The sequence below is a fragment of the Papio anubis genome, chromosome 17 (assembly GCF_008728515.1).
Source record: "Papio anubis isolate 15944 chromosome 17, Panubis1.0, whole genome shotgun sequence".
NCBI lineage: Eukaryota > Metazoa > Chordata > Mammalia > Primates > Cercopithecidae > Papio > Papio anubis.
The window spans coordinates 1,812,713-1,832,508 of record NC_044992.1 but is presented as its reverse complement, the minus strand read 5'-3'; the positions used below and the strand labels follow the sequence as shown (position 1 = coordinate 1,832,508).

Genomic DNA, 19,796 nt, shown 5'->3' with positions numbered 1-19,796 from the left:
AGTAACCCAGTCTTCTCTCTTGACCTAGAGGTTTTCTCCTTTGTTCCTCGCTCCCCTTAGCTCCGGCCTCTACTTACCCCATGCTTACATTCTCTCTCTCTAAGGAACTGAGCCTAGGAGAAGACAGCCTCCTGTATCGCCTCTCCACATCTCACTTTCAGTTTTCCTTTCTGCTTGGTTCTTTGCGTGTGGACTTGATTAGAGTGATAACTGGAGCCCTGAAGCTAAAGGTTTCAGTTCCTGCTGCCGTGGTAAGCTGCCTCCGGCGGTCTTCAGGGGAAGGGAAAGGGGCTTTCTTTCAGCTCTTCCCTGACCTAAAGCCCCAGTTTTCTTTCCCAAGCTGATTGAAATGATTTGTATCTGATATTTTGTCAATTAACTTGGGAATTCTTGACAGTCGCCTACACAGTGAATCTCCCTCCAGAAAGGCCAGGACTGTGACTGAGAAGGTACACCGCAGAGGTCTGTGGGCTCCCCAGGGTGTTCCCTGGCTGGCAGCCCTTTTAGTCGCCTCTAGCCCCAGTCCAGCCCCACGTGCTAATGCAGCCCAGGAAGGGAGTCTCTCCCACCCAGCTCTTTCTCCTCTGGAGGATCCAGAGTTTGCCCCCAGAGCTGCGATACACATGCCACTTACATTCTCTGTTTTTCATTGATACAGAGTGGAAAAATGTGCTCACGAGCAGAGTTACTGTGGGATGATGTCACAGACTTCATCTGGAGTCCTTCCTCTCCAAGCAGGGAGTCCAGCTTTAACCCCTGTCTTACCAGGAAGTCCTCCTAGACCAAGCAAAGCTCATCTTGGAATCGGCCTAGGCGGTGATTTGAAAGGCTTCTTCCATTATGAAGTCTCTTATTAAGCATGTTTAAACTGTTCTGTGGTGTTCTTTCCCTGACTCAAGTGCTGGAGGCTTTGTCTAGGAGAATGTTCCCGTAAGTCTCCTACAGAACTCCGGCATCAGGAGAGCTGTGGTCCTCTTCCCAGTGGGCCTGTCCCCCACGTTAAAGCAGAATGCTTTTGCAGACAGGCCAGTGAGCTACAGACAGGTTTCTCTGTGCCTCTGGGCAAGCCCTGGACATTCTGCCTCTCAGTTTCTCCATCTCCTAAAGAGCTCAAACTTCGCCCTTCTCACTCCCACAGTACACTTTACACAGCTTTGACCATCCTCCCTGCTGCTTGGATTGCAAAGGACAGAGGACACTTTTCCAAGACAGACAACCTTGCTCTCTCCAAGCAGGTAGAATCATTTTCAGGCCTGTTAACACGAGGTCAGAGACCCCAGTGGATCACAGCCTTTTGCATATCAGCCAGAAGTGTCCTTGTCCTAGAGGATGAACTAATGGCTATGGCAGACACAATCCCCAAGGAAACCAACTTCCTTCTGAATGGGTGGAAGTGAAAACCAGGAGAGGGCTACTCCTCGTTGCTTGTGTGTCCGTGGAATAGACAATTCCCACTGACACTGTAAGGATGTGCTGCAGGCGGCCTCAGGATGTCCACATCCCTGGGTCCTGCTGTGCCCTGGAAATCCCCATCTCCAGGAGTCCCACGTCCACACATGTGGCTTTTCTCCCTCTCAGCCAGGAACCACGCTTTCTTAGCCACTCAGCGTACCACGTAGCCCATGCTCCAGCGGCAGCAACGCTCCTGCCCGCCTGTCTGTGCATGCACCTGTGGCACAGTCCTGTCCTAGGCAGGTTTCCTCTGCGCACTGAGCAGGGGTGCCATTGTACCTCTCATCGTCCAGGTGAGGCCAAGGACCATTGTAAGCTTTTCCTCTGTCCTCTTCTCACCCCTTAGCTCCCCTCTCCTCTCCATTCAGTGGCAGCAGCCTCACACCAAAAAGGAAAGTCCTGGACCCGTTACATAATTCTCCATAGTGCAAGCAGTAGCTGGGGCATAAGGTCAGAGGTCGTGGTGGGGTCAGGTGGCTGACACACACTGTAACGACAAGGTGGTTAAAATTAGACCACAGAGAGGAAACTGGCAGTCTTGTGGAAATGCAGAAGTTTCCTATGCAAGTGAGAGGCTGGAGATGCAGGGAGCCACTGTGCGTGCTGCCTGCCAGGCTATTACTCATTTCGGCTCTGTTCTTTAATGCCTTTTAGCCCCTGCTTCTGTATTTCTAGCCTTCCTCATCACATGTTTGAATACACGCAATGGAACCATGGTTACCTGCCCTGGGCCAAAACAAGCTTTCCTTCTCCTTCACGGAGGTAAGCCCAGGACCGGGCACCCCAAGCTCAAGGGGCTGAACTTTTTCTATGCCCTTCTGGGAGGCCGAGAACCTTTTACGTCAACCTCTCAGGTGAAGGTGGTCAAAGTACTTAGCTTGAGATTCCAGCCTATAATGGTAACAGGGCCAATGGTGAGAGAAAGCAGAGAACACCCCTAGATGGGGTAGGAAAGCGGGGTTGGCTTTTGGTGAAGGTGGCAGAGGATGCAGCCACGGAGCACACAGTTGACTGGCGTGTGCCACAGTTGGCTGGCGTGTGCCGCAGTTGCCTGGGCAGCCAGCCTGCAGAGCGGTGCTCATTTATTTCCACTGTCTTAGAGAACATGGGTCATGCCTGCTTCATCTGCTGTCTGTGGTACCCAGCTGAGCTTCCCTGTGCTGTCTGTCTTTACTGTGAGTCTACTGTGTGCACAGCTTGTCCTTACAGTTCTTGCCAGTGACGTACAAAAACGATGAGATTTAGGCGGCTTTGCCACCAGATGGGTTGCTGTCCACGTGAGAGAGAGAACACCTGCACCTGTAGAATGATGATCAGTTGTCTCCAGATTAGTACCTCCCTGTGTGCTGCAGATAGAAGGGACTTCTTTTTTTTTTTTTTTTTTTTTTGAGGCAGAGTCTCGCTCTGTCGCCCAGGCTGGAGTGGCCGGATCTCAGCTCACTGCAAGCTCCGCCTCCCGGGTTCCCGCCATTCTCCTGCCTCAGCCTCCCGAGTAGCTGGGACTACAGGCGCCCGCCACCTCGCCCGGCTAGTTTTTTGTATTTTTTAGTAGAGACGGGGTTTCACTGTGTTAGCCGGATGGTCTCGATCTCCTGACCTCGTGATCCGCCCGTCTCGGCCTCCCAAAGTGCTGGGATTACAGGCTTGAGCCACTGCGCCCGGCCAGAAGGGACTTCTTAATGTGAAGTTCCTTTCACATTAAGAAATGAGGATGCGGCCAGGCGCGGTGGCTCTACTAAGAAATACAAAAAATAGCCGGGCGAGGTGGCAGCGCCTGTAGTCCCAGCTACTCGGGAGGCTGAGGCCGGAGAATGGCGTGAACCCGGGAGGCGGAGCTTGCAGTGAGCTGAGATCCGGCCACTGCACTCCAGCCTGGGCGACAGCGCGAGACTCCGTCTCAAAAAAAAAAAAAAAAAAAAAAAAGAAATGAGGATGCATTAAAAGAGAGGCCGGGGCTAGTCAATGAGGATGAAGGGGCCGTCCCATGTGGCACATCTGGCCACTGATGTGTGTTTCCCATGTGGAATGGCCTTCAGCTTTCAAGCTCCAGATCCAGCAGGGCCCCTCTCCCTTGCTGAGCACTCAGCCAACAGGGAGAAGAGGATGCTGGAGGCTAGAGATGAAGAGAAGGGCACAAAAGGGCAAGCATGGCGGAGAGTGCAAGCCAAGCAGACGGGTGTGCAGGAGAGGGCATGCATGTGTGGTGCCTCCAGAAGGGGCCAGACTGGGGGACGGTGGACCCTTCATCTGAGACACTTACACATTTGACTGTTGCTCAGGATACTGAGTTTCATCTCAGCTAAATCAGCCCAGGCTTCTCTGACAGCACTGACTTGTGTGCTCACATGGCCACGTGGGAGCGGCTTGGCGTAAACGTCAGAAAGAGCAGAGCTTTGGTGAAACATCCCCACCTGTCTCTCTCCTGACAATTTCCTGCCCGACTCCAGTCTCTCGAGCATGAGGAGCTCTTAGATAGGGCAGGCACCTGTCAGGGGAAGTCCAAAATGATCTGATTGAAATGAAACAGCCAAGAAAGTCCTTAGCATTTGTTTTGCACTTGGGCTGAAAATTCTCCTTTCGGGAGTCTGGAGCAGGGGTGCTGGGAGAGGCGTGGAGAGTGGCAGCGAGGGGCCCCAGAGAGCTCTATGCTGTGAAAGTACTCCACTCTTCCCTCTGCTGATTCTAGACCAGACTTAGAAGAATGTCATGTATTCTGTTTTGTATCAGGACTTTGGTCAAATAAATGTAAGGCACCTGTCACTGGTCCCTGGGGTTGTCTGCTGCCCCAGAGATAACCTAAGGAGAGACTGTGGAACTTTCCTTCCCTCAGACAGTCTTGGTCCTCGACCTGCCCTGGGCCCTCACTTACCACCTGACATGCCCTGGTGCCCTCCACACCCTGTCATTCATTCTGACCCCCTTGCCTGGTAGCTTTGACACACTTCCCCTGTGCCCCTCAGCCGGCAAGCAACATCTCGTCTCCATCTTCCCTTTCAGAAAATGCTGTTTTTCTTCTCTCCCTCTCACCCTGTAGGTTATTGCAGCTGACTGCAAAAGGGTCACAGTGCTGAAGTATTTTCTGGAAGCCCTTTGTGGACAAGAAGAGCCTCTGCTGGCATTCAAGGGTGGAAAGTATGTGTCAGTGGCACCCGTCCCAGACACCATGGGAAAGGAAATGGGAAGCCAAGAGGGAACACGACTGGAAGATGAGGTACTATGCAGGAAGAGCCCGCTGTGGCAGAGGGAAGGCCCCCTCCCCATTCTACCCATGGCTTCAGCTTCTACTCCTGCTTATTTATGAGCACAAAGAGCTGTGTCTGTGTTAATATGACCAGCCACCTTCTTGAGAGTGTGCTGTCCTGGTGCCCCTTCCTGCCAGTCCACCCCGGTGCCTCCATCCCACTCCGCTACGAGTTCCAGATGCTTCTTTTAATGCTGCGTTGAGGAGAAGGGAGGAAAAGAAAGAAAGAAGGAGTTGAATAATGTGCAGCTCTCGAGGCTTAGGAAAGGGAGAGAGAGGAGGGGTCAGGATCAAGTTTATAGATGTGTGGAGCCCAGTGCAGCACAGGCCTGAACTCCAGCCTGCAGCACACGTACAGGAAGAGCTGACATTGCTGGCCCTGTGTGGAAAATCACCCCTCCCCCGGCCTGCCCTCCCTCCTTGTTCCCTCCCTCCCTCCTGCACATCCTGATGTGATTAAGGAATTCTCCTCTTGTTTGTTTGCCCTTGGTTGTTCCTGTAGCCCTTGCTTCACTCCAGACTCGTTGTGTGTGTCTGTGTGTGTGTGTGTGTGTGCGCGCACACATACATGAGCCTGTGTACCCGCCCCTGCAAAACTCCACTGGCAGTTGCCCTGCCCTATATATTGCTATTGCATATATGTGTCTTTCTGGGGGTGATTGTTGATGTGGGTTTGTGTGTCAGTTTGAGTAAACACTGCTGCCAGCTTCCCTGCTGTCTGTGGGTTCTGAGTGGATGTGAGTGTGATGTTGTTGGAACATGTATGCATTTAGTATCACTGCCAGCTGCCCTGCTGTGTGTCTGGGTGTGGGTAATTCTGTCTGGATGTGTGTTCACACACACCTCACTTTTGCCTGAAGGTTGACTCTTTTTACCACACAGTGTTAAAGACAGGAGACTTAGGTGGGAAGGAACATGGGACTAAGGGAAGGGACGGAAGCGATTCTAGCCAGGGGCCAGGTCACCCATAGGCCAACACAGTCATTTGGCCCGCAGCAGTCTCAAGCGCCCGGTAGAGCAGGGCGGGGTACAGGGATGAAATCAGCAACAGGCCAAGGAAGCCAGATGTCAGCTGGAAGCTGTCGTTTGTGATCTGAAACAGTGATAGAGCAGCCACCTTTGGATCAGAGACGGAGAGTAGCAGAGTCTTGGACTGGCTTCATTAGAATAACTGGAGAGCCCCACCCCACCCCTGGTGACATAGAACTCAGCTTCCAGGACAGAGGTGGTTCCAGGGATAAAGCTGAGCCTGGGATTCCAGGCTCTCCAGATGAAACCTGGGCAGGGAATAATGGGAAAGAATGAGCTGTTAGCATGGGAGGGGACAGCAGGCTTGCTGAGCTGGCAGGGTGTCCAGGCTTCAGGCAGGGCAGAGCAAGTGCCACCCAAGTCCTGGGCACTGTGTGGGGAAGCACCGGTGGGCAGTGCCTCCATCAGCTATTTCACCCACACTTGAAGGCTGAGGGCAGAGCCAGGTTAGTCCCAGGCTTGCCCCAAGATGCCCTCTGGCCAGTGGAGCCTGCAGTCCCAAATACAGTGACGCAAGTGGGGCCCAGAGAGGGCCACAGCATCGAAGCCAGAGAAGGCCTTCTCTGCCCTCACAAGGAACAGATCACTTCTCTGGTCCCAGATCTTGGTAGTGCCACACTATTTTTTTCTCGTTCTAAGGCTTATTGACCAGACAAAGGTTGTGACCCACGCCAGGCTGCCCACTTCTTCCTTTTCCCACGAGTCTCCTGGGTTCCTTCATGTTAGTGGCCTCTGGGAAACTCTACTTACCCTAGTCTGTGTAATTTCATAACCTTGCACTTCCTCGTTTACTGTGAGAGCTGAGCGAACCTCAGACAAGCCTCTCTGACCCTGTTTTGACCTCCGTCAAGCTCACTTCAAGCCCCGTGATAACCTTATATATCCCTAGTCAGAGCAGGCAGAGGCAGTGTTTCCCCACGGGCCAGGCTGGCATTCTGTCCCACTCACTGCAGTCTGGGTTAACCCCATGAACAAGGAAGTGAATGCGCAGTTTTCCTCCTTTCCATGGTCTGGGCCTCCCTGGATGTGAGTCCTGTGGCAGTGTAGCATGCCTGTGTCAGATGAATGGTGACTGTGGACAACATCCCAGACCCCTGACATCTCTTAGGATAGTGACAGTTCTGGCCCCATCCTCAGATCTCATCTCTCCCCAAACTGCGAAACTGAATCACTTCAGCAGATTGGGAGAGGTAGGGAAAGATGTTTCTTCAGACATTGTTCTTTGTGAATAGAACACAGTTTAGTTGCTTCAAGGTGTTACCAAAACACCCCTAGATTCTGCTCCCAAGACAAAGTATACCTCTGTCATCTACCCAGCCCCCCACCTAAGTAATCCCTTTCAGTCAAGCTGGACAGTTAGAGGAGAGAGCAGTCTGTACTCAACAGGTCTAGGGTGGCCTACAGCAGGTCTAACAATGCTGAGCCACTAAGGGCTGGATCTGAGCTTATGGTCTAGATTCAGGATGGCTTGGCTCAGTATTACTGGTAAGAGCATAAACTTTGGAGTCAGATTCACTTGGGCTTGAATCCCTGCTCTGCCTTTACTCGCTGTGTGACCCTGAGCAAGGTGTTGACTTCTGAACCTCAGTTTGTTCATGTATAAGATAGGGATGGTGATAGCACATATCTTATCTCACAGGCTGTTGTGAGGATTAACTGAGTTAATACATGAAAAATGCTTAGCCCAGTACCTGGCCAATAATAAGCACTGAGTAAGTGATACCTGTTGTCATCGTTGTCATTATTATAATCCAGTTAGAAACAGGAACCTTCTACTAAATTATTCCCCGTGTACCCATGCTGACCCTGTCCCTCAAGGGAAGCTATCTTGGGCAGCTGCATGTTCTCTGTTGACCAAGGCCAAAAGTAAGAAAGCAAGGAATGGAGCCTAGGACCACCCAGGGAGTGATGGCTGCTAAGAGCTGAGGCTGCAAGTAGGGAGGTGCCATCCCTGGGGAATGCACCACCAGCCTGGCAGGAGACTCCTTAAGCCAGCCAGCCACCTCCTACCCTGCCCAGGCCCTGAAGGGCAGCTGAGCAAGGTCATGTCGTGTGAGTTGCTGTAAAGGGGTCCAGCAATCCTCACACCACCGGTCTGGAGTCTTAAAAAGAAACCAGGGCAAGGTCTGCTGAGCTGCAGCATCTGTCCCTGGTGCTGTCTGGGGCAAGGGAACTTCCACGCCTGATTCCCAGCTGTTGGCTAGAGTTGATTCCTATCAGATCGTTAGCATGAATTAGATTTAAATTGGGTGGTTTAACTTTCTCTGTTGTTTCCCTCTTGAATCATTGGTGACTTCAGAATGAAAATAGGCCTAACTTTGTGAGCGTGTACGAGGGAGAACACAGAGTGTGAGTACAAGCACGCAGATGTACATGTGTGATTGCGAGGACTTATGGTGTAACTCTCTGTGTGTACGAGGGAGAACACAGAGTGTGAGTACAAGCACGCAGGTGTACATGTGTGATTGCGAGGACTTATGGTGTAACTCTCTGTGTGTACGAGGGAGAACACAGAGTGTGAGTACAAGCACGCAGGTGTACATGTGTGATTGCGAGGACTTATGGTGGTGTAATCCTCTGTGTGTAATGAGGGAGAACACAGAGGAGTACAAGCAGGTGCATATGTGAGGGTTGAGGAATCCCTGTAATGAGGGGAGGAATGGACAGGGGAATGGAGGAATGGACAGGAATGGAGTGGACATGGATGGAGGAATGGCATGGACAGGACGAGTGGCCCCCAGGTGGTAATGAGGAATGACAGAGGTGGAGTAATAAGGAAAGGTGGACAGGACTCAACTTGTGGAAAGGAATGGACAACTTAGGGAGGAATGGATTATGGAATTTGTGGAGAATGGAAAGTGGAATGGAGAATGGAATATGGACAGGGAATCCCCCAGGAGGAATGGACAGGGAATGGAACACAGAGGGAGCACAAGCATGCATGTGTGCACATGGATCATGAGACTCATGGTGTAATCCCCCATGAGGAGAACACAGAGTGTGAGCACAAGCATCTGAGGTGCACATGTGGATTATGAGGATTCTTAGGTGTAACTCTTGTGGCATGAGGGAGGTTCATGGAGGGAGGACAAGAATGGTATATGTGGATTGGTGGATTCTGAGGAATGGAAGGAAGTGGATGGAATGGAATGGACAGGAATGGAGGAAAAGAGGTGTACATGTGTGATTATGAGGACTTATAGTGTAACTCTCTTGTGTAATGAGGAGAACACAGAGTGTGTGAGTAAGGTTAACGAGGTGTATTAGGTGGATTAAGTGAGGATTTGTGTAACTCTTAGGTAGAATGAGGAGAACACAGAGTGTGAGTACAAGAAAGGTGTACATGTGATTAAGTGAGGACTTATGGTGTAACTCTGAATGGAGAACACAGAGTGTGAGACAAGCAGGTGTACATAGGGACAGTGACGAGGGAATTGTAATGGGAGAACATAGAGGGAGTATGGCATGGACAGGGAATGGAGAATGGACAGGACGGAGGGGAATGGAATGGACGTGTGAGTACAAGCACGCAGGTGTACATGTGTGATTACGAGTGACTTATGGTGTAACTCTCTGAGGGAAGAAGCCCAGAGTATAAAAGAGAGCAGCTCCGGGGGAAGAGTGACAGCTTCTGTCTACTTCCCTTTGCCTGAGTAGAGGGAAACACACACCAGGGGACCCTTTGCAAGGGATGGGCCCAGTCTGCATGGGTGAGGGACCACAAGGGCAATGTCGGGTTCAGTAAGTGCCATGGGTTCAGCTAACTGTCTCCTCTTTCTCCTGGTCGGCTCCACCACCCAAAGGAGGAGGATGTGGTGATCGAAGACTTTGAGGAAGACTCAGAGGCTGAAGGCAGCGGGGGCGAGGATGACATCAGGGAACTTCGGGCCAAGAAGCTGGCTCTGGCCAGGAAGATAGCTGAGCAGCAGCGTCGCCAGGAAAAGATCCAGGTGAAGTCGGCCTGGGGAGCGTGGTTCCCACGATGGGGGTTGCTGTCCAGGGCATGAGAGGATGTGGGCAGAGAGCAGAGCTGAGCAGGACACTAAGGAAGAGTTGCAGTGTTCTCTCTAGCTCTACCCGTTTTGTACTCTACCACTAAATTCTGGTAGCAAGTTTGGTGCCTAGAGTCTCCCTTGTCCTGGGCTCCAAGGCAGGGGTAGGGTCTTCTGAGAGCATCTGAGAGAAGCTGCTTCCCCAGTGAGAATCTACAAATGCACACCACACATACATGATCTTTCACACAATTTGAGCATTTCAGAGTCTCCCTGAGCCTTATCCAGATATTCCTGGAGAGGCTGTGGATTCTCAGTTCAGAACACCTATTCTCAGGGAGAGGATGTCATGGCCGCAGTCTGCTTACCTGGATTCTCACTGAAATGGAAGACCCCTCTGGACAAGATACTCCCTACACCCTGGCAGAGAGAAACGCCTTAGTCTCCACAGAGGGACTTTGGCCTCTCAGCCCTCTCACGGGCCTGCGTCTTCACCCCCAGCAAGTGTTTCCTCCTGACCTTCCTAGGTCTGTTCCCTTGTGCCACAAGCCCACTTCCCGTCCTCTAGGGCTCGGGGCAGACAGGAAAGATGCAGTCCCGCTCCCCGTTTAAAGGTGAACCATGTGCACAGGGAAGCGTCAAGCCACCCACTCAGCCTCTTTAAGGACACCCATTTCCAACCCTCTCCTTTGGCACAGGGTTTGATGCACGTGATCAGGCAGACGCGGTGACGGTCTAGGCCCTGCTGCCTGAGTAGCTTTGTAACATGGGGCAAACTCTTCAGCTTCTCAGAGCCTGTTTCCTCGTCTGTAAAATGAAAGTGCTGGCCAGGCACAGTGGCTCACCCTGGAATCCCAGCACTTTGGGAGGCCTTGGCGGGCGGATCATAAGGTCAGGAGATCGAGACCATCCTGGATAACATGGTGAAACCCCGTCTCTACTAAAAATACAAAAAATTAGCTGGGTGTGGTGGCGTGTGCCTGTAATCCCAGCTACTCAGGAGGCTGAGGCAGGAGAATTGCTTGAACCCGGGAGGCAGAGGTTGCAGTGAGCCGAGATCGCGCCACTGAACTCCAACCTGGGCGACAGAGCGAGACTCCGTCTCAAAAAAAAGTGCTAGTAGCACCTATTTCCCAGAGTCACTGTGAGGCCTACATGGGATAGTGTATGTAAAGCACTTAGCATAGTGCATGGCACTTAGTATGTGCTCCATAAATGGCCACCTTTGTCTGATACTTGTCTCATCACCCTGGCCAGGGAAGAGGAATGAATGCCAGTTGAGATCCGTCTGTCGCCCAGGCTGGAGTCCAGTGGTGCGATCTCGGCTCACTCCAACCTCCACCTCCTGGGTTCAAGCGATTCTCTTGCCTCAGCCTCCAGAGTAGGTGGAATTACAGATGCCTGCCACCATGCCCAGCTAATTTTGTATTTTTAGTAGAGACAGGGTTTGCCAGGCCAGTCTTGAACTTCTGACCTCAGGTGATCCGCCCACCTCTGCCTCCCAAAGTGCTGGGATTATAGGCATGAGCCATCACACTGGCCAAGATCCATCATTCTTTTGTTTTCTTTTGTTTTGTTTTGAGATGAAGTCTTGCCCTGTTGCCCAGGCTGGAGTGCAGTGGCACAATCTCAGCTCACTGCAACCTCCGCCTCCCGGGTTGAAACGATTCTCCTGCCTCAGCCTCCCAGGTAGCTGGGATTACAGGCGCCTGCCACCATGCCCAGCTAATTTTTGTATTTTTAGTAGAAACGGGGTTTCACCATGTTGGCCAGGCTGGTCTCGAACTCCTGACCTCAGGTGATCTGCCCGCCTTGGCCTCTCAAAGTGCTGGGATTACAGGCATGAGCCACTGCGCCCAGCCTCCATCATTCTTTAGACAGATCCACGGCCCTGCTGCCATTGGAATCAGTGTGTAATACTGATCATCCATGTAATACCAGCATCATCCATTGTTGTGTGGCTGCCTCCCCAGCCCTGCTGTGGGTCTGCATGTAAACTTATGTGTGACCCTCAAAACAGCTTCATCATGCTTTTTTCTTTCTTTCTTTTTTTTTTTTTTTTTTTTTTTTTTGAGATGGAGTCTTCACTGTCACCAGGCTCGAGTGCAATGTCATGATCTCGGCTCACTGCAACCCCTGCCTCCTAGGTTCAAGTGATTCTCCTGCCTCAGCCTCCCAAGTAACTGGGACTACAGGTGTGCACTACCACGCCCAGCTAATTTTTTGTATTTTTCGTAGAGATCAGGTTTCACCATGTTGGCCAGGATGGTCTCGATCTCTTGACTTCGTGATCTGCCCACCTTGTCCTCCCAAAGTGCCCTCATGCTTCTTTTCTTGCTCTTCTTCACCATCTGTTTTCTGAGAAGTTCTGTTTCTACCTTCATTTCTTGACTCTCAGCCCAGCAGTTACGGAAACTGTTGTGTCAAAAATCACCAACATGGCCAGGCACGGTGGCTCATACCTATAATGCCAACATTTTGGGAGGCCATGGTGGGTGGATCATTTGAGGTGAGGAGTTCGAGACCAGCCTGGTCAACATGGTGAAACCCCATCTCTACTAAAAATACAAAAGTTAGCCGGGTGTGGTGGCGGGTGCCTGTAGTCCCCACTACTTGGGAGACTGAGGCAGGAGAATCTTTTGAACCCAGGAGGCGGAGGTTGCAGTGAGCCAAGATTGCGCCACCACACTCCAGCCTGGGCAACAGAGCAAGACTCCATCTTTAAAAAAAGGGAAAATCACCGATGACCTATCTTTATCAAAACTCAGTCTGTGTCGTATTTGACCTCCTTTTGTCTTTGGGCCCTAAAGCCACCTTCCTTCAGCTTCACTTTAGCATCAGTGAATGACCCCTTGTCTTCTCTCTGTTCACCAGACCACCCTCCTGGGCTTCCTCACCACCATTGTTTTTTTGGTCCCCTCCATGCTTCCTTTTACTCCTTAGCCTCAGCAAGCTGAGTTAGTGTTCAGCAGACGTGTATTCAGTGGCCAGGCGCGGTGGCTCGTGCCTGTAATCCCAGCACTTTGGGAGGCCAAGGCCAGCAGATCACTTGAGGTCAGGAGTTCAAGACCAGCCTGGCCAACATGGTGAAGCCCTGTCTCCACTAAAAATACAAAAATTAGCCGGGCGTGGTGGCGGGCACCTGTACTCCCAGCTACTCAGGAGGCTGAAGCAGGAGAATCGGTTGAACCTGGGAGGTGGAGGTTGCAGTGAGCCAAGATCGAGCCACTGTACTTTAGCCCCGGGCGAGACCCTGTCAAGAAAAAAAAAAAAATGTATTCAGTGACAATAATAGTAGCAACTAGCATCATCTTAAATTCCACCCTGGCTTTTAATCCCTAGTATCTAATTTCATATTAAATACTGTTTATTCACACATTTATTCCCTCCTTTCCTCTCTGTTTCTATTGCCACTACTACTATTCTAGGTCAAGTAGCTGCTTAGAGGGTAGCAATCAAGGCCCCTGTGTTGCACAGCCCCACAAGGTGCTGTTTCCCTTGTTTCTGTGAATGGCACCTCCTGGAGTTTGTGGCACACAGTCTGCCCACTGGGCTTCTGTTCACTGCGCTGCCTCCATCATTCTTTTCCTGAAGGAGCCACTCCCCTGCTCAGAAATCATCAGGCCTTTGCTTGGCTTGTAAAATAAGTCTAATTCCCTATTATTGGCATTTAAGGCTTTTCAATCTGTTCCCAGTCTGTTTTCCAGCCTCTTCTCCCACTACCCCATCCCTCATGAACCCTTACTAGTTATATGACATTGGGCAGATTATTTAACTTTTCTGAGCCTGTTTCCTCATCTGTATAATGAAAGTAATGCCGGACACAGTGGGCACGTGCCTATGGTTCAAACTACTCAGGAGGCTGAGGCTGGATGATAACTTGAGCCTGGGAGTACGAGGCTACGGTGTGCAGTGATCATGCCTGTGAATAGCCATTGCAGCATGGCAAAACCCCACCTCTTAAAAACACTAAAAAGTGAAAGTGGTAAAAGCACCAACATTAGAGCTGCCGTGAAGCCTCAGAATGAATCACAGCGTGTCAAATGCCTGTCCAGACACCAAGGCCCTCCTGCCTGGACAGTGACACTAACCTTCCTTTCCACTCCCTAGACACGCTCTGCCCTTTTCCACTCTTGGGTTTTTTGTCCTTCAAAGCAAAGTGCCCTTTTTCTGCTCCATATATCTTGTTACCTGTCGAAATTCTATTCCTCCTTCAATCCCCAGATGAAACTCCATTTCCCCAGTGAGGCCACCCCTGGTCTCCCCCAGGAGGGATCCGTCTCCCTTTGCTTAGTGTTCCTTTGACACTCATCAGACTTCATTTGTGGACCTGCTGACATGTCTCATGTTACAGTTATTTCTGGACTTGTTTCCCACATTGTACTGTGAACTCCTTGGAATCGGGAGGCATGTCTTCAGCTCAGTTTAGCAAGTGGCACTGAGCATTTACTATGCTAGTGTCTGGGGGACACAGAACTAATCCCATTCCAGAGTGTAGTACAATGGTACAATGTGGTGGAGTCCTTGACAAGTGATTTGAAGTGTGAATGAGTGTCCATACAAAACGGAAGTCCAGGATGCCGAGGAAGCACATGCTGCCAGAATCCATCCCCTTCTGGAGCTTCGTGTTTAGCTTTTGCCTCTCCAGCGACCAACAGCACCTTCAGGATTGGAGGTCTCCTCCAACACTTGACTTCCAGTGCCCCTGGCGGGCCCTGTCCAGGCTGCCTGTTCTCCTGATGAGCTCCTGCTGAGGAGGCTGCTTAGGCCCAAGCCTAGAAGGCCTGCTGCGGGCCAGCTGGAGCTGGGGTTACTGTGGCCCCTTTAAGAACAGGCCCCACATGCACCAAGCTGGCGGCCCTGCCTCCTGTCAGCCTCCTTCCTCCAGCCTCACAGCCACAAGAGGATTTCTCAGCAGAGGAAAAATTCCCCCCTTCCCTTCCCCCCCCTTTAATGCCCGGGGCCCTTCACTTCCATAATTCTTCATTTTCCAGCCTTGAACGTAAGCCAGACACATCTGTCTGGCCATATGCGTGAACCCTGGAGTCTGTGCCGAGGTGGCTGTAAAACAGGGCCGGTGAAGGCCCTTCTGGGAGAGCACACACATGTGTGCCCTCAGGCCATTGGCTTCCTGCCCAGAACCACGGGGGCTTCAGTGCTCCAAACCCATGCTAACCTTTTCTTATTTTTCCTCTTTTTGTTTAATTTAAGGGGGGAAAATCCAAGGAAAAGGTATAAATTGTCCTGGGAGTGGGGGAGAGGCTCCTAGCTGGAGAGGCCATTATTGTTGGCAGGTACCTGGGTCACACTAATACAATAAGGAAGAAAGGAGCATCGAGTGAATTAAGATTGGAGGGATGGGCTGTAAATTACACTGCTCTGAACTCCATCAGTCTCCAGGGTGTTAACCGAGAGGTGTAAGGCAAGTCCCCAGTTCCCAGCGCCTTTCACAGATGTAGCAAAACAGGAACCACACATGTTTGGGGAAGGGGATATGAAGATGGGGTTGAAAAAAATCCTCCTGGCCCCCAGGATAGCTATAAAGTCCAAGTGAGATCTAGGGCTGTAACCACACCCCCACTTCCCTGCTCTTACCTAGACCCCTGGGCCTAAGCTCTTCTGCGAGCATGGGGGAGGTGAGGCCTGGCCTCCCTCTGCAGCCTGTCCCTCCCTGCTTCCGGCGTTGCACAGAGGCTGGTGAGTGGGGCCGACTGGAGGTCAGAAAAGGGGTGTGGGGAGCTCTCAGAGCCTGTGCAGCTGGAGCTGCAGCACCCAGGCAGGCCCCTGGATGCTGGGGGCGCCAAGTCCGCCCACCCAGGGCTTTGAGGCCACACTCTCCGGCTCAGCCCACGCTCTGCCTTGTTGCCTGAGACAGCTCCTCCTGTTGGTGCTGCCCACCTTGCTGCTTTTCTCCTGAGTTCTTTGCGTTCCCGTTGCCGTTCTTTGGAGTTGTTCAGAGACCAGGGCAGGGTACATGGTTTGGGAAGTTGGTCAGAAGTGTTTCATTCCTAACCAAACCCCCAGGGCAAAGCAGTCACTGAAAATGCTCCTCCAGGCATGAGGCGTGGCCTCTTGGCACCTCATGCTGGCGCTGGCCCTGTGAATCCCCCGCTTCCTCACTGCCTCTCTGAGGCTCTGCTGTGATTTGTGCTGCTGTCGGGCGGGGTCAGGTTTCCTGAGCAGTTGCAAACATCCCACCTGAAACATAACAGGCTCTTCCTCTGGCCACATCTATTGTTTCCCTCGGCATTATGGCCACAGTCTTGCTCTGTGGCCAGCAATGACATGTGTTCTGAAAATAGCTTCTCTCCCCTGTCCCTTTCCCGCCCACCCGCCCTCCTGAAGATGTAGTCCCTCCTTTGTGGAGGCCCCAGGAGTTCCACTCTAAATTTAGCTGCCGTCCATTCATACTGCCACCCAGCTAGGGGGGCTGTTGTGGAACAATGGGGTATGCACAGAGCCCCCCACACCTGTATGGAAGCTGGCGGAAGGCAGACACTCAGCCCTGGCTCCTGGCTGTCGGAGACAGGGTGGGAGCCAACACACCACCAGGCCGGGGGCACGTTCACGTCAAGGCAGGAAAGCACATCAGCCTGTAGAGTGGGCATCCGCCCTTCCCACCCAGGCCCGCTCCAGCCTCCCCAAAACCTGAGTGCCGGGCCTCCAGCTTGCTCCAGCACCATCCACTGGGGACCTGTCTTCCCACAGAGTGGCCAGGCCACTGTTTGAAACGCCTTCAGGCTCCTGCTCGGAGCAAGCTCAGAGGTGCCGTGCTTAGCCCTGCCACTCCCTCTCCTCCATCAGGAAAGGGCCTTTTTAGATCAAGTTAGTTAAAATTCAATCAGATTATCTTTAAGTGCCCTTCAGCTCTAAGACCCAGTGACTGAGCCCACTGTCCCCTGAAGTCCTGTGATACAACAGGTGGTATGCGAAGTATGACAGTGGAAACCACCAGAAAAGCAGGCAATTCTCCTTGAGCACTTTACAGTCTAGTTTGAAAATAAGATCAGTCTTCCTGAAACAGTAAGAAATAGCAAACAAATTGCCATAGTTATATTTTAAAAGAATGCAAGAATATATTAAGTTCTGTGGTACCTTTGGACATCCAGAAAAGCTGTTCTACGCAGCACTTTTTTTCATTAGCAGTGTACCCCAAACGAAGATGCTCTTCCTCCTGCTCCCAGGGGATGCTGCTGGTGGCTCTGCCTGCCTTCTCTAGCACACTTAATATCTGCCCCCTTTGGCTTCTGCTGGCCCAAGATGAACCATCAGCCAGTTCTTATCTCACTCACTGTTCCTATTTTTATTTTATTTCCAATTTTTCATTTACACATCCACATAGTGAAGATACATATATACAATAAGTCTTTTAATAGAAATCAGTAGCCAGGCATGGTGGCACACACCTGTAGTCCCAGGTACTCGGGAGGCCGAGGCGGGAGGATCACTTGAACCTGGGAGTTTGAGGCTGCAGTGACCTGTGATCACACCACTGCACTCCAGCCTGGGTGACAGAGTTAGACTCTCTCTTTTTTTTTTTTTTTTTTTTTTTTGAGATGGGAGTTTCGCTCTTGTTGCCCAGGCTAGAGTGCAGTGGCATGGTCTCGGCTCACTATAACCTCTGCCTCCCAGGTTCAAGCAATTCTCCTGCCTCAGCCTCCTGAGTAGCTGGGATTACAGGCGTGTGCCACCATCCCCGGCTGATTTTTGTAGTTTTAGTAGAGATGGAGTTTCGCTATATTGTCCATGCTGGTCTCAAACTCCTGACCTAAGCAGTCTGTCCACCTCTGCCTCCCAAAGTGCTGGGATTACAGGCATGCGCCACCATGCCCGGCTAATTTTTATATTTTTAGTAGAGATGGGGTCTCACCATGTTGGTCAGGCTTGGATGAGACTCTGTCTCTCTTTTTTTTTTTTTTGTTTGAGACGGAGTCTTGCTTTGTTGCCCAGGCTGGAGTGCAGGGGCACCATGTCGGCTCACTGCAACCTCTGCTGCCTGGGTTCAAGCATTTCTCCTGCCTCAGCCTCCCGAGTGGCCGAGATTACAGGCATGAGCCACCACATCCAGCTAATTTTTGTATTTTTAGTAGAGACAGGGTTTCACCATGTTGGCCAGGATGGTCTCGAACTCCTGACCTCGTGATCCACCCGCCTCGGCCTCCCAAAGTGCTGGGAGTATAGGAGTGAGCCACTGTGCCTGGCCTGAGACTCATGTCTCTTTAAAAAAAAAAAAAAAAAAGCTGGGCACAGTGACTTACGCTTGTAATCCCAGTACTTTGGGGGACTGAGGCAGCAGATCACTTGAGGTCAGGAGTTTGAGACCAGTGTGGCCAACATGGTGACAACCCATCTCTACCAAAAATATAAAAATTAGCCGGGCGTGTTGGCTCACGCCTGTAATCCCGGCTACTCCGGAGGCCGAGGCAGGAGAATTGCTTGAACCCGGGAGGCAGAGATTGCAGTGAGCAGAGATCGTGCCATTGCACTCCAGCCTGGGCATCAGAGCGAGACTCCATCTCAAAAAAAAAACATGAGTAGTCCTCTACTCCACCCCTCCTCATCCCCCACTCTGTTTCCTGGTGGTTTCCCCCAGATGTTATCCTCTGGGCGTGTAGAAAATGAAAAACGGAGTTGGGAAGGAAGAAAAGAAGGCGGCGTTTGTTGAGTTACTAATACGTGTCGGGCACTTTGCTAGGTACTTTCATATGTAAGGCGAATGTGGAAATCTCCTGTGTTACAAACCTTTTAATTTCTGTTGAAGACATTGCTCTGGCCAGAGAGGCTCAGGGATGAATGATTCTTCACCCTGTAGAGGGAAGGAAGCAGCCACGATCCCTATGGGAGCCCCTAAGCAGAAGGAAAACCTCCGAAGGCCCTCTCCTGGTCTTGCTCTGCTTCATGGTCCAGGTTCTCCAAGCGCCACACCTCTTGTGTCAGCTCATTGAATTGCTGTTTGTAATGCTCAGTGTCCCCGCTTGCAACAGTAAGCATCATAAGATCATCTCCACTGTGAGAAGGAACTTAACCTGCAAGAGTTTTTCTGGAGACCCAAGCCTGTTAGCTTCCTCCTTAGGTATTATTGTGTATCTGTTTCCCAGTTCTCTGCCAGCTTGCTCCAGGAAACTCCCATACCTCAGAGAAAATTGGTTACTTAGCACCTTCCAGAAACAGAATTATTTTTCTCTCACACATTTTATGCCAACTCAAGTCCTTATTGCCACCAGTCTGATTGAGAGTGTCCATACGTCGCTTGAGTTCCAAGTGCACTATCCAGGGATCACTGTGGCCCAACCTTAGCTGCTGCTAGAAGGTTCCTGTGGAACTCTCCTTCCGGGTCAGCACACTTGACTCCATGCCAGGGCCAGTCTGTCTGAACCACAGCATTCCGATTGCACCCCCCTCACCCCCACCAGAGGCTTCTGCAGCTTTTTACTCATACAAACAAAAATAAACCTCACTACCGGCCTCTGAACTCCACAGCGGCATGCTTCCCTTGCTCCCCAAGTGTCCCATGGCTGCGAGTGGGGACTTGGCAGTCTCCCCACCAACATCACTTTTTCACTCCCTGCGCATCCTGTGTCCTCCTCTTACCGTGCGACCCAGAGATCGGAATGGGACGTGACGGCCGGCACAGGCGCCGTGCACAGCTGCCAGGAATCTGACGGGTAAAATCTGGAAAAGTTGGGAGGGCAGATGCTAAACACACACACACACACACAGCGCCACTCAGAAAGGGCCGGAAATGCAGACACCCGTAGAAGGGTGCCTGTGGACTCCAAAGCCCTCGTCGGCCTGCTGCTCTTTTTAAGGGGACTGAGCCAGTCTTGTGACCCAGGTGTGACCCCCCCAGAGGCCCACCGGTACCCCAGGAGAAGAGAGAGCAGCTTCATCTCATCTCCTGAGACTTCGTGAGGGCATGCGGGGAACAGGAAGCAGTTGTTTGGTGACTCACTGGGCAGAGCCAGGTTAAGGGAAGTTGTCTGCAGGCGTCCCTGGGACCGGATGATGGCAGTACAGCTCCGACCACCCTCACGGGGCTTGGCCCCACCCCACCCCCAGGGAAGTGGCAGGGCTGCCCTCTC

At 51.7% G+C, this 19,796-nt stretch overlaps 1 protein-coding gene across 9 annotated transcripts in view; it reads left to right on the top strand.

The window, feature by feature from the left end:
- SMG6 (SMG6 nonsense mediated mRNA decay factor) overlaps positions 1-19,796 on the top strand; it is a 242,658-nt gene that overhangs the window by 211,239 nt on the left and 11,623 nt on the right. For 8 of the 9 annotated variants that reach the window (XM_017950238.3, XM_017950240.3, XM_017950241.3 and 5 more), the window contains 2 exons: positions 4,487-4,663; positions 9,526-9,672. In XM_017950238.3, coding sequence (XP_017805727.1) covers positions 4,487-4,663; positions 9,526-9,672 — 324 coding nt within the window. Of the gene's footprint in view, positions 1-303; positions 2,778-4,484; positions 4,664-9,525; positions 9,673-19,796 lie in introns of those variants that run through there. The other variant, XM_009189336.4, reaches the window with a different exon arrangement.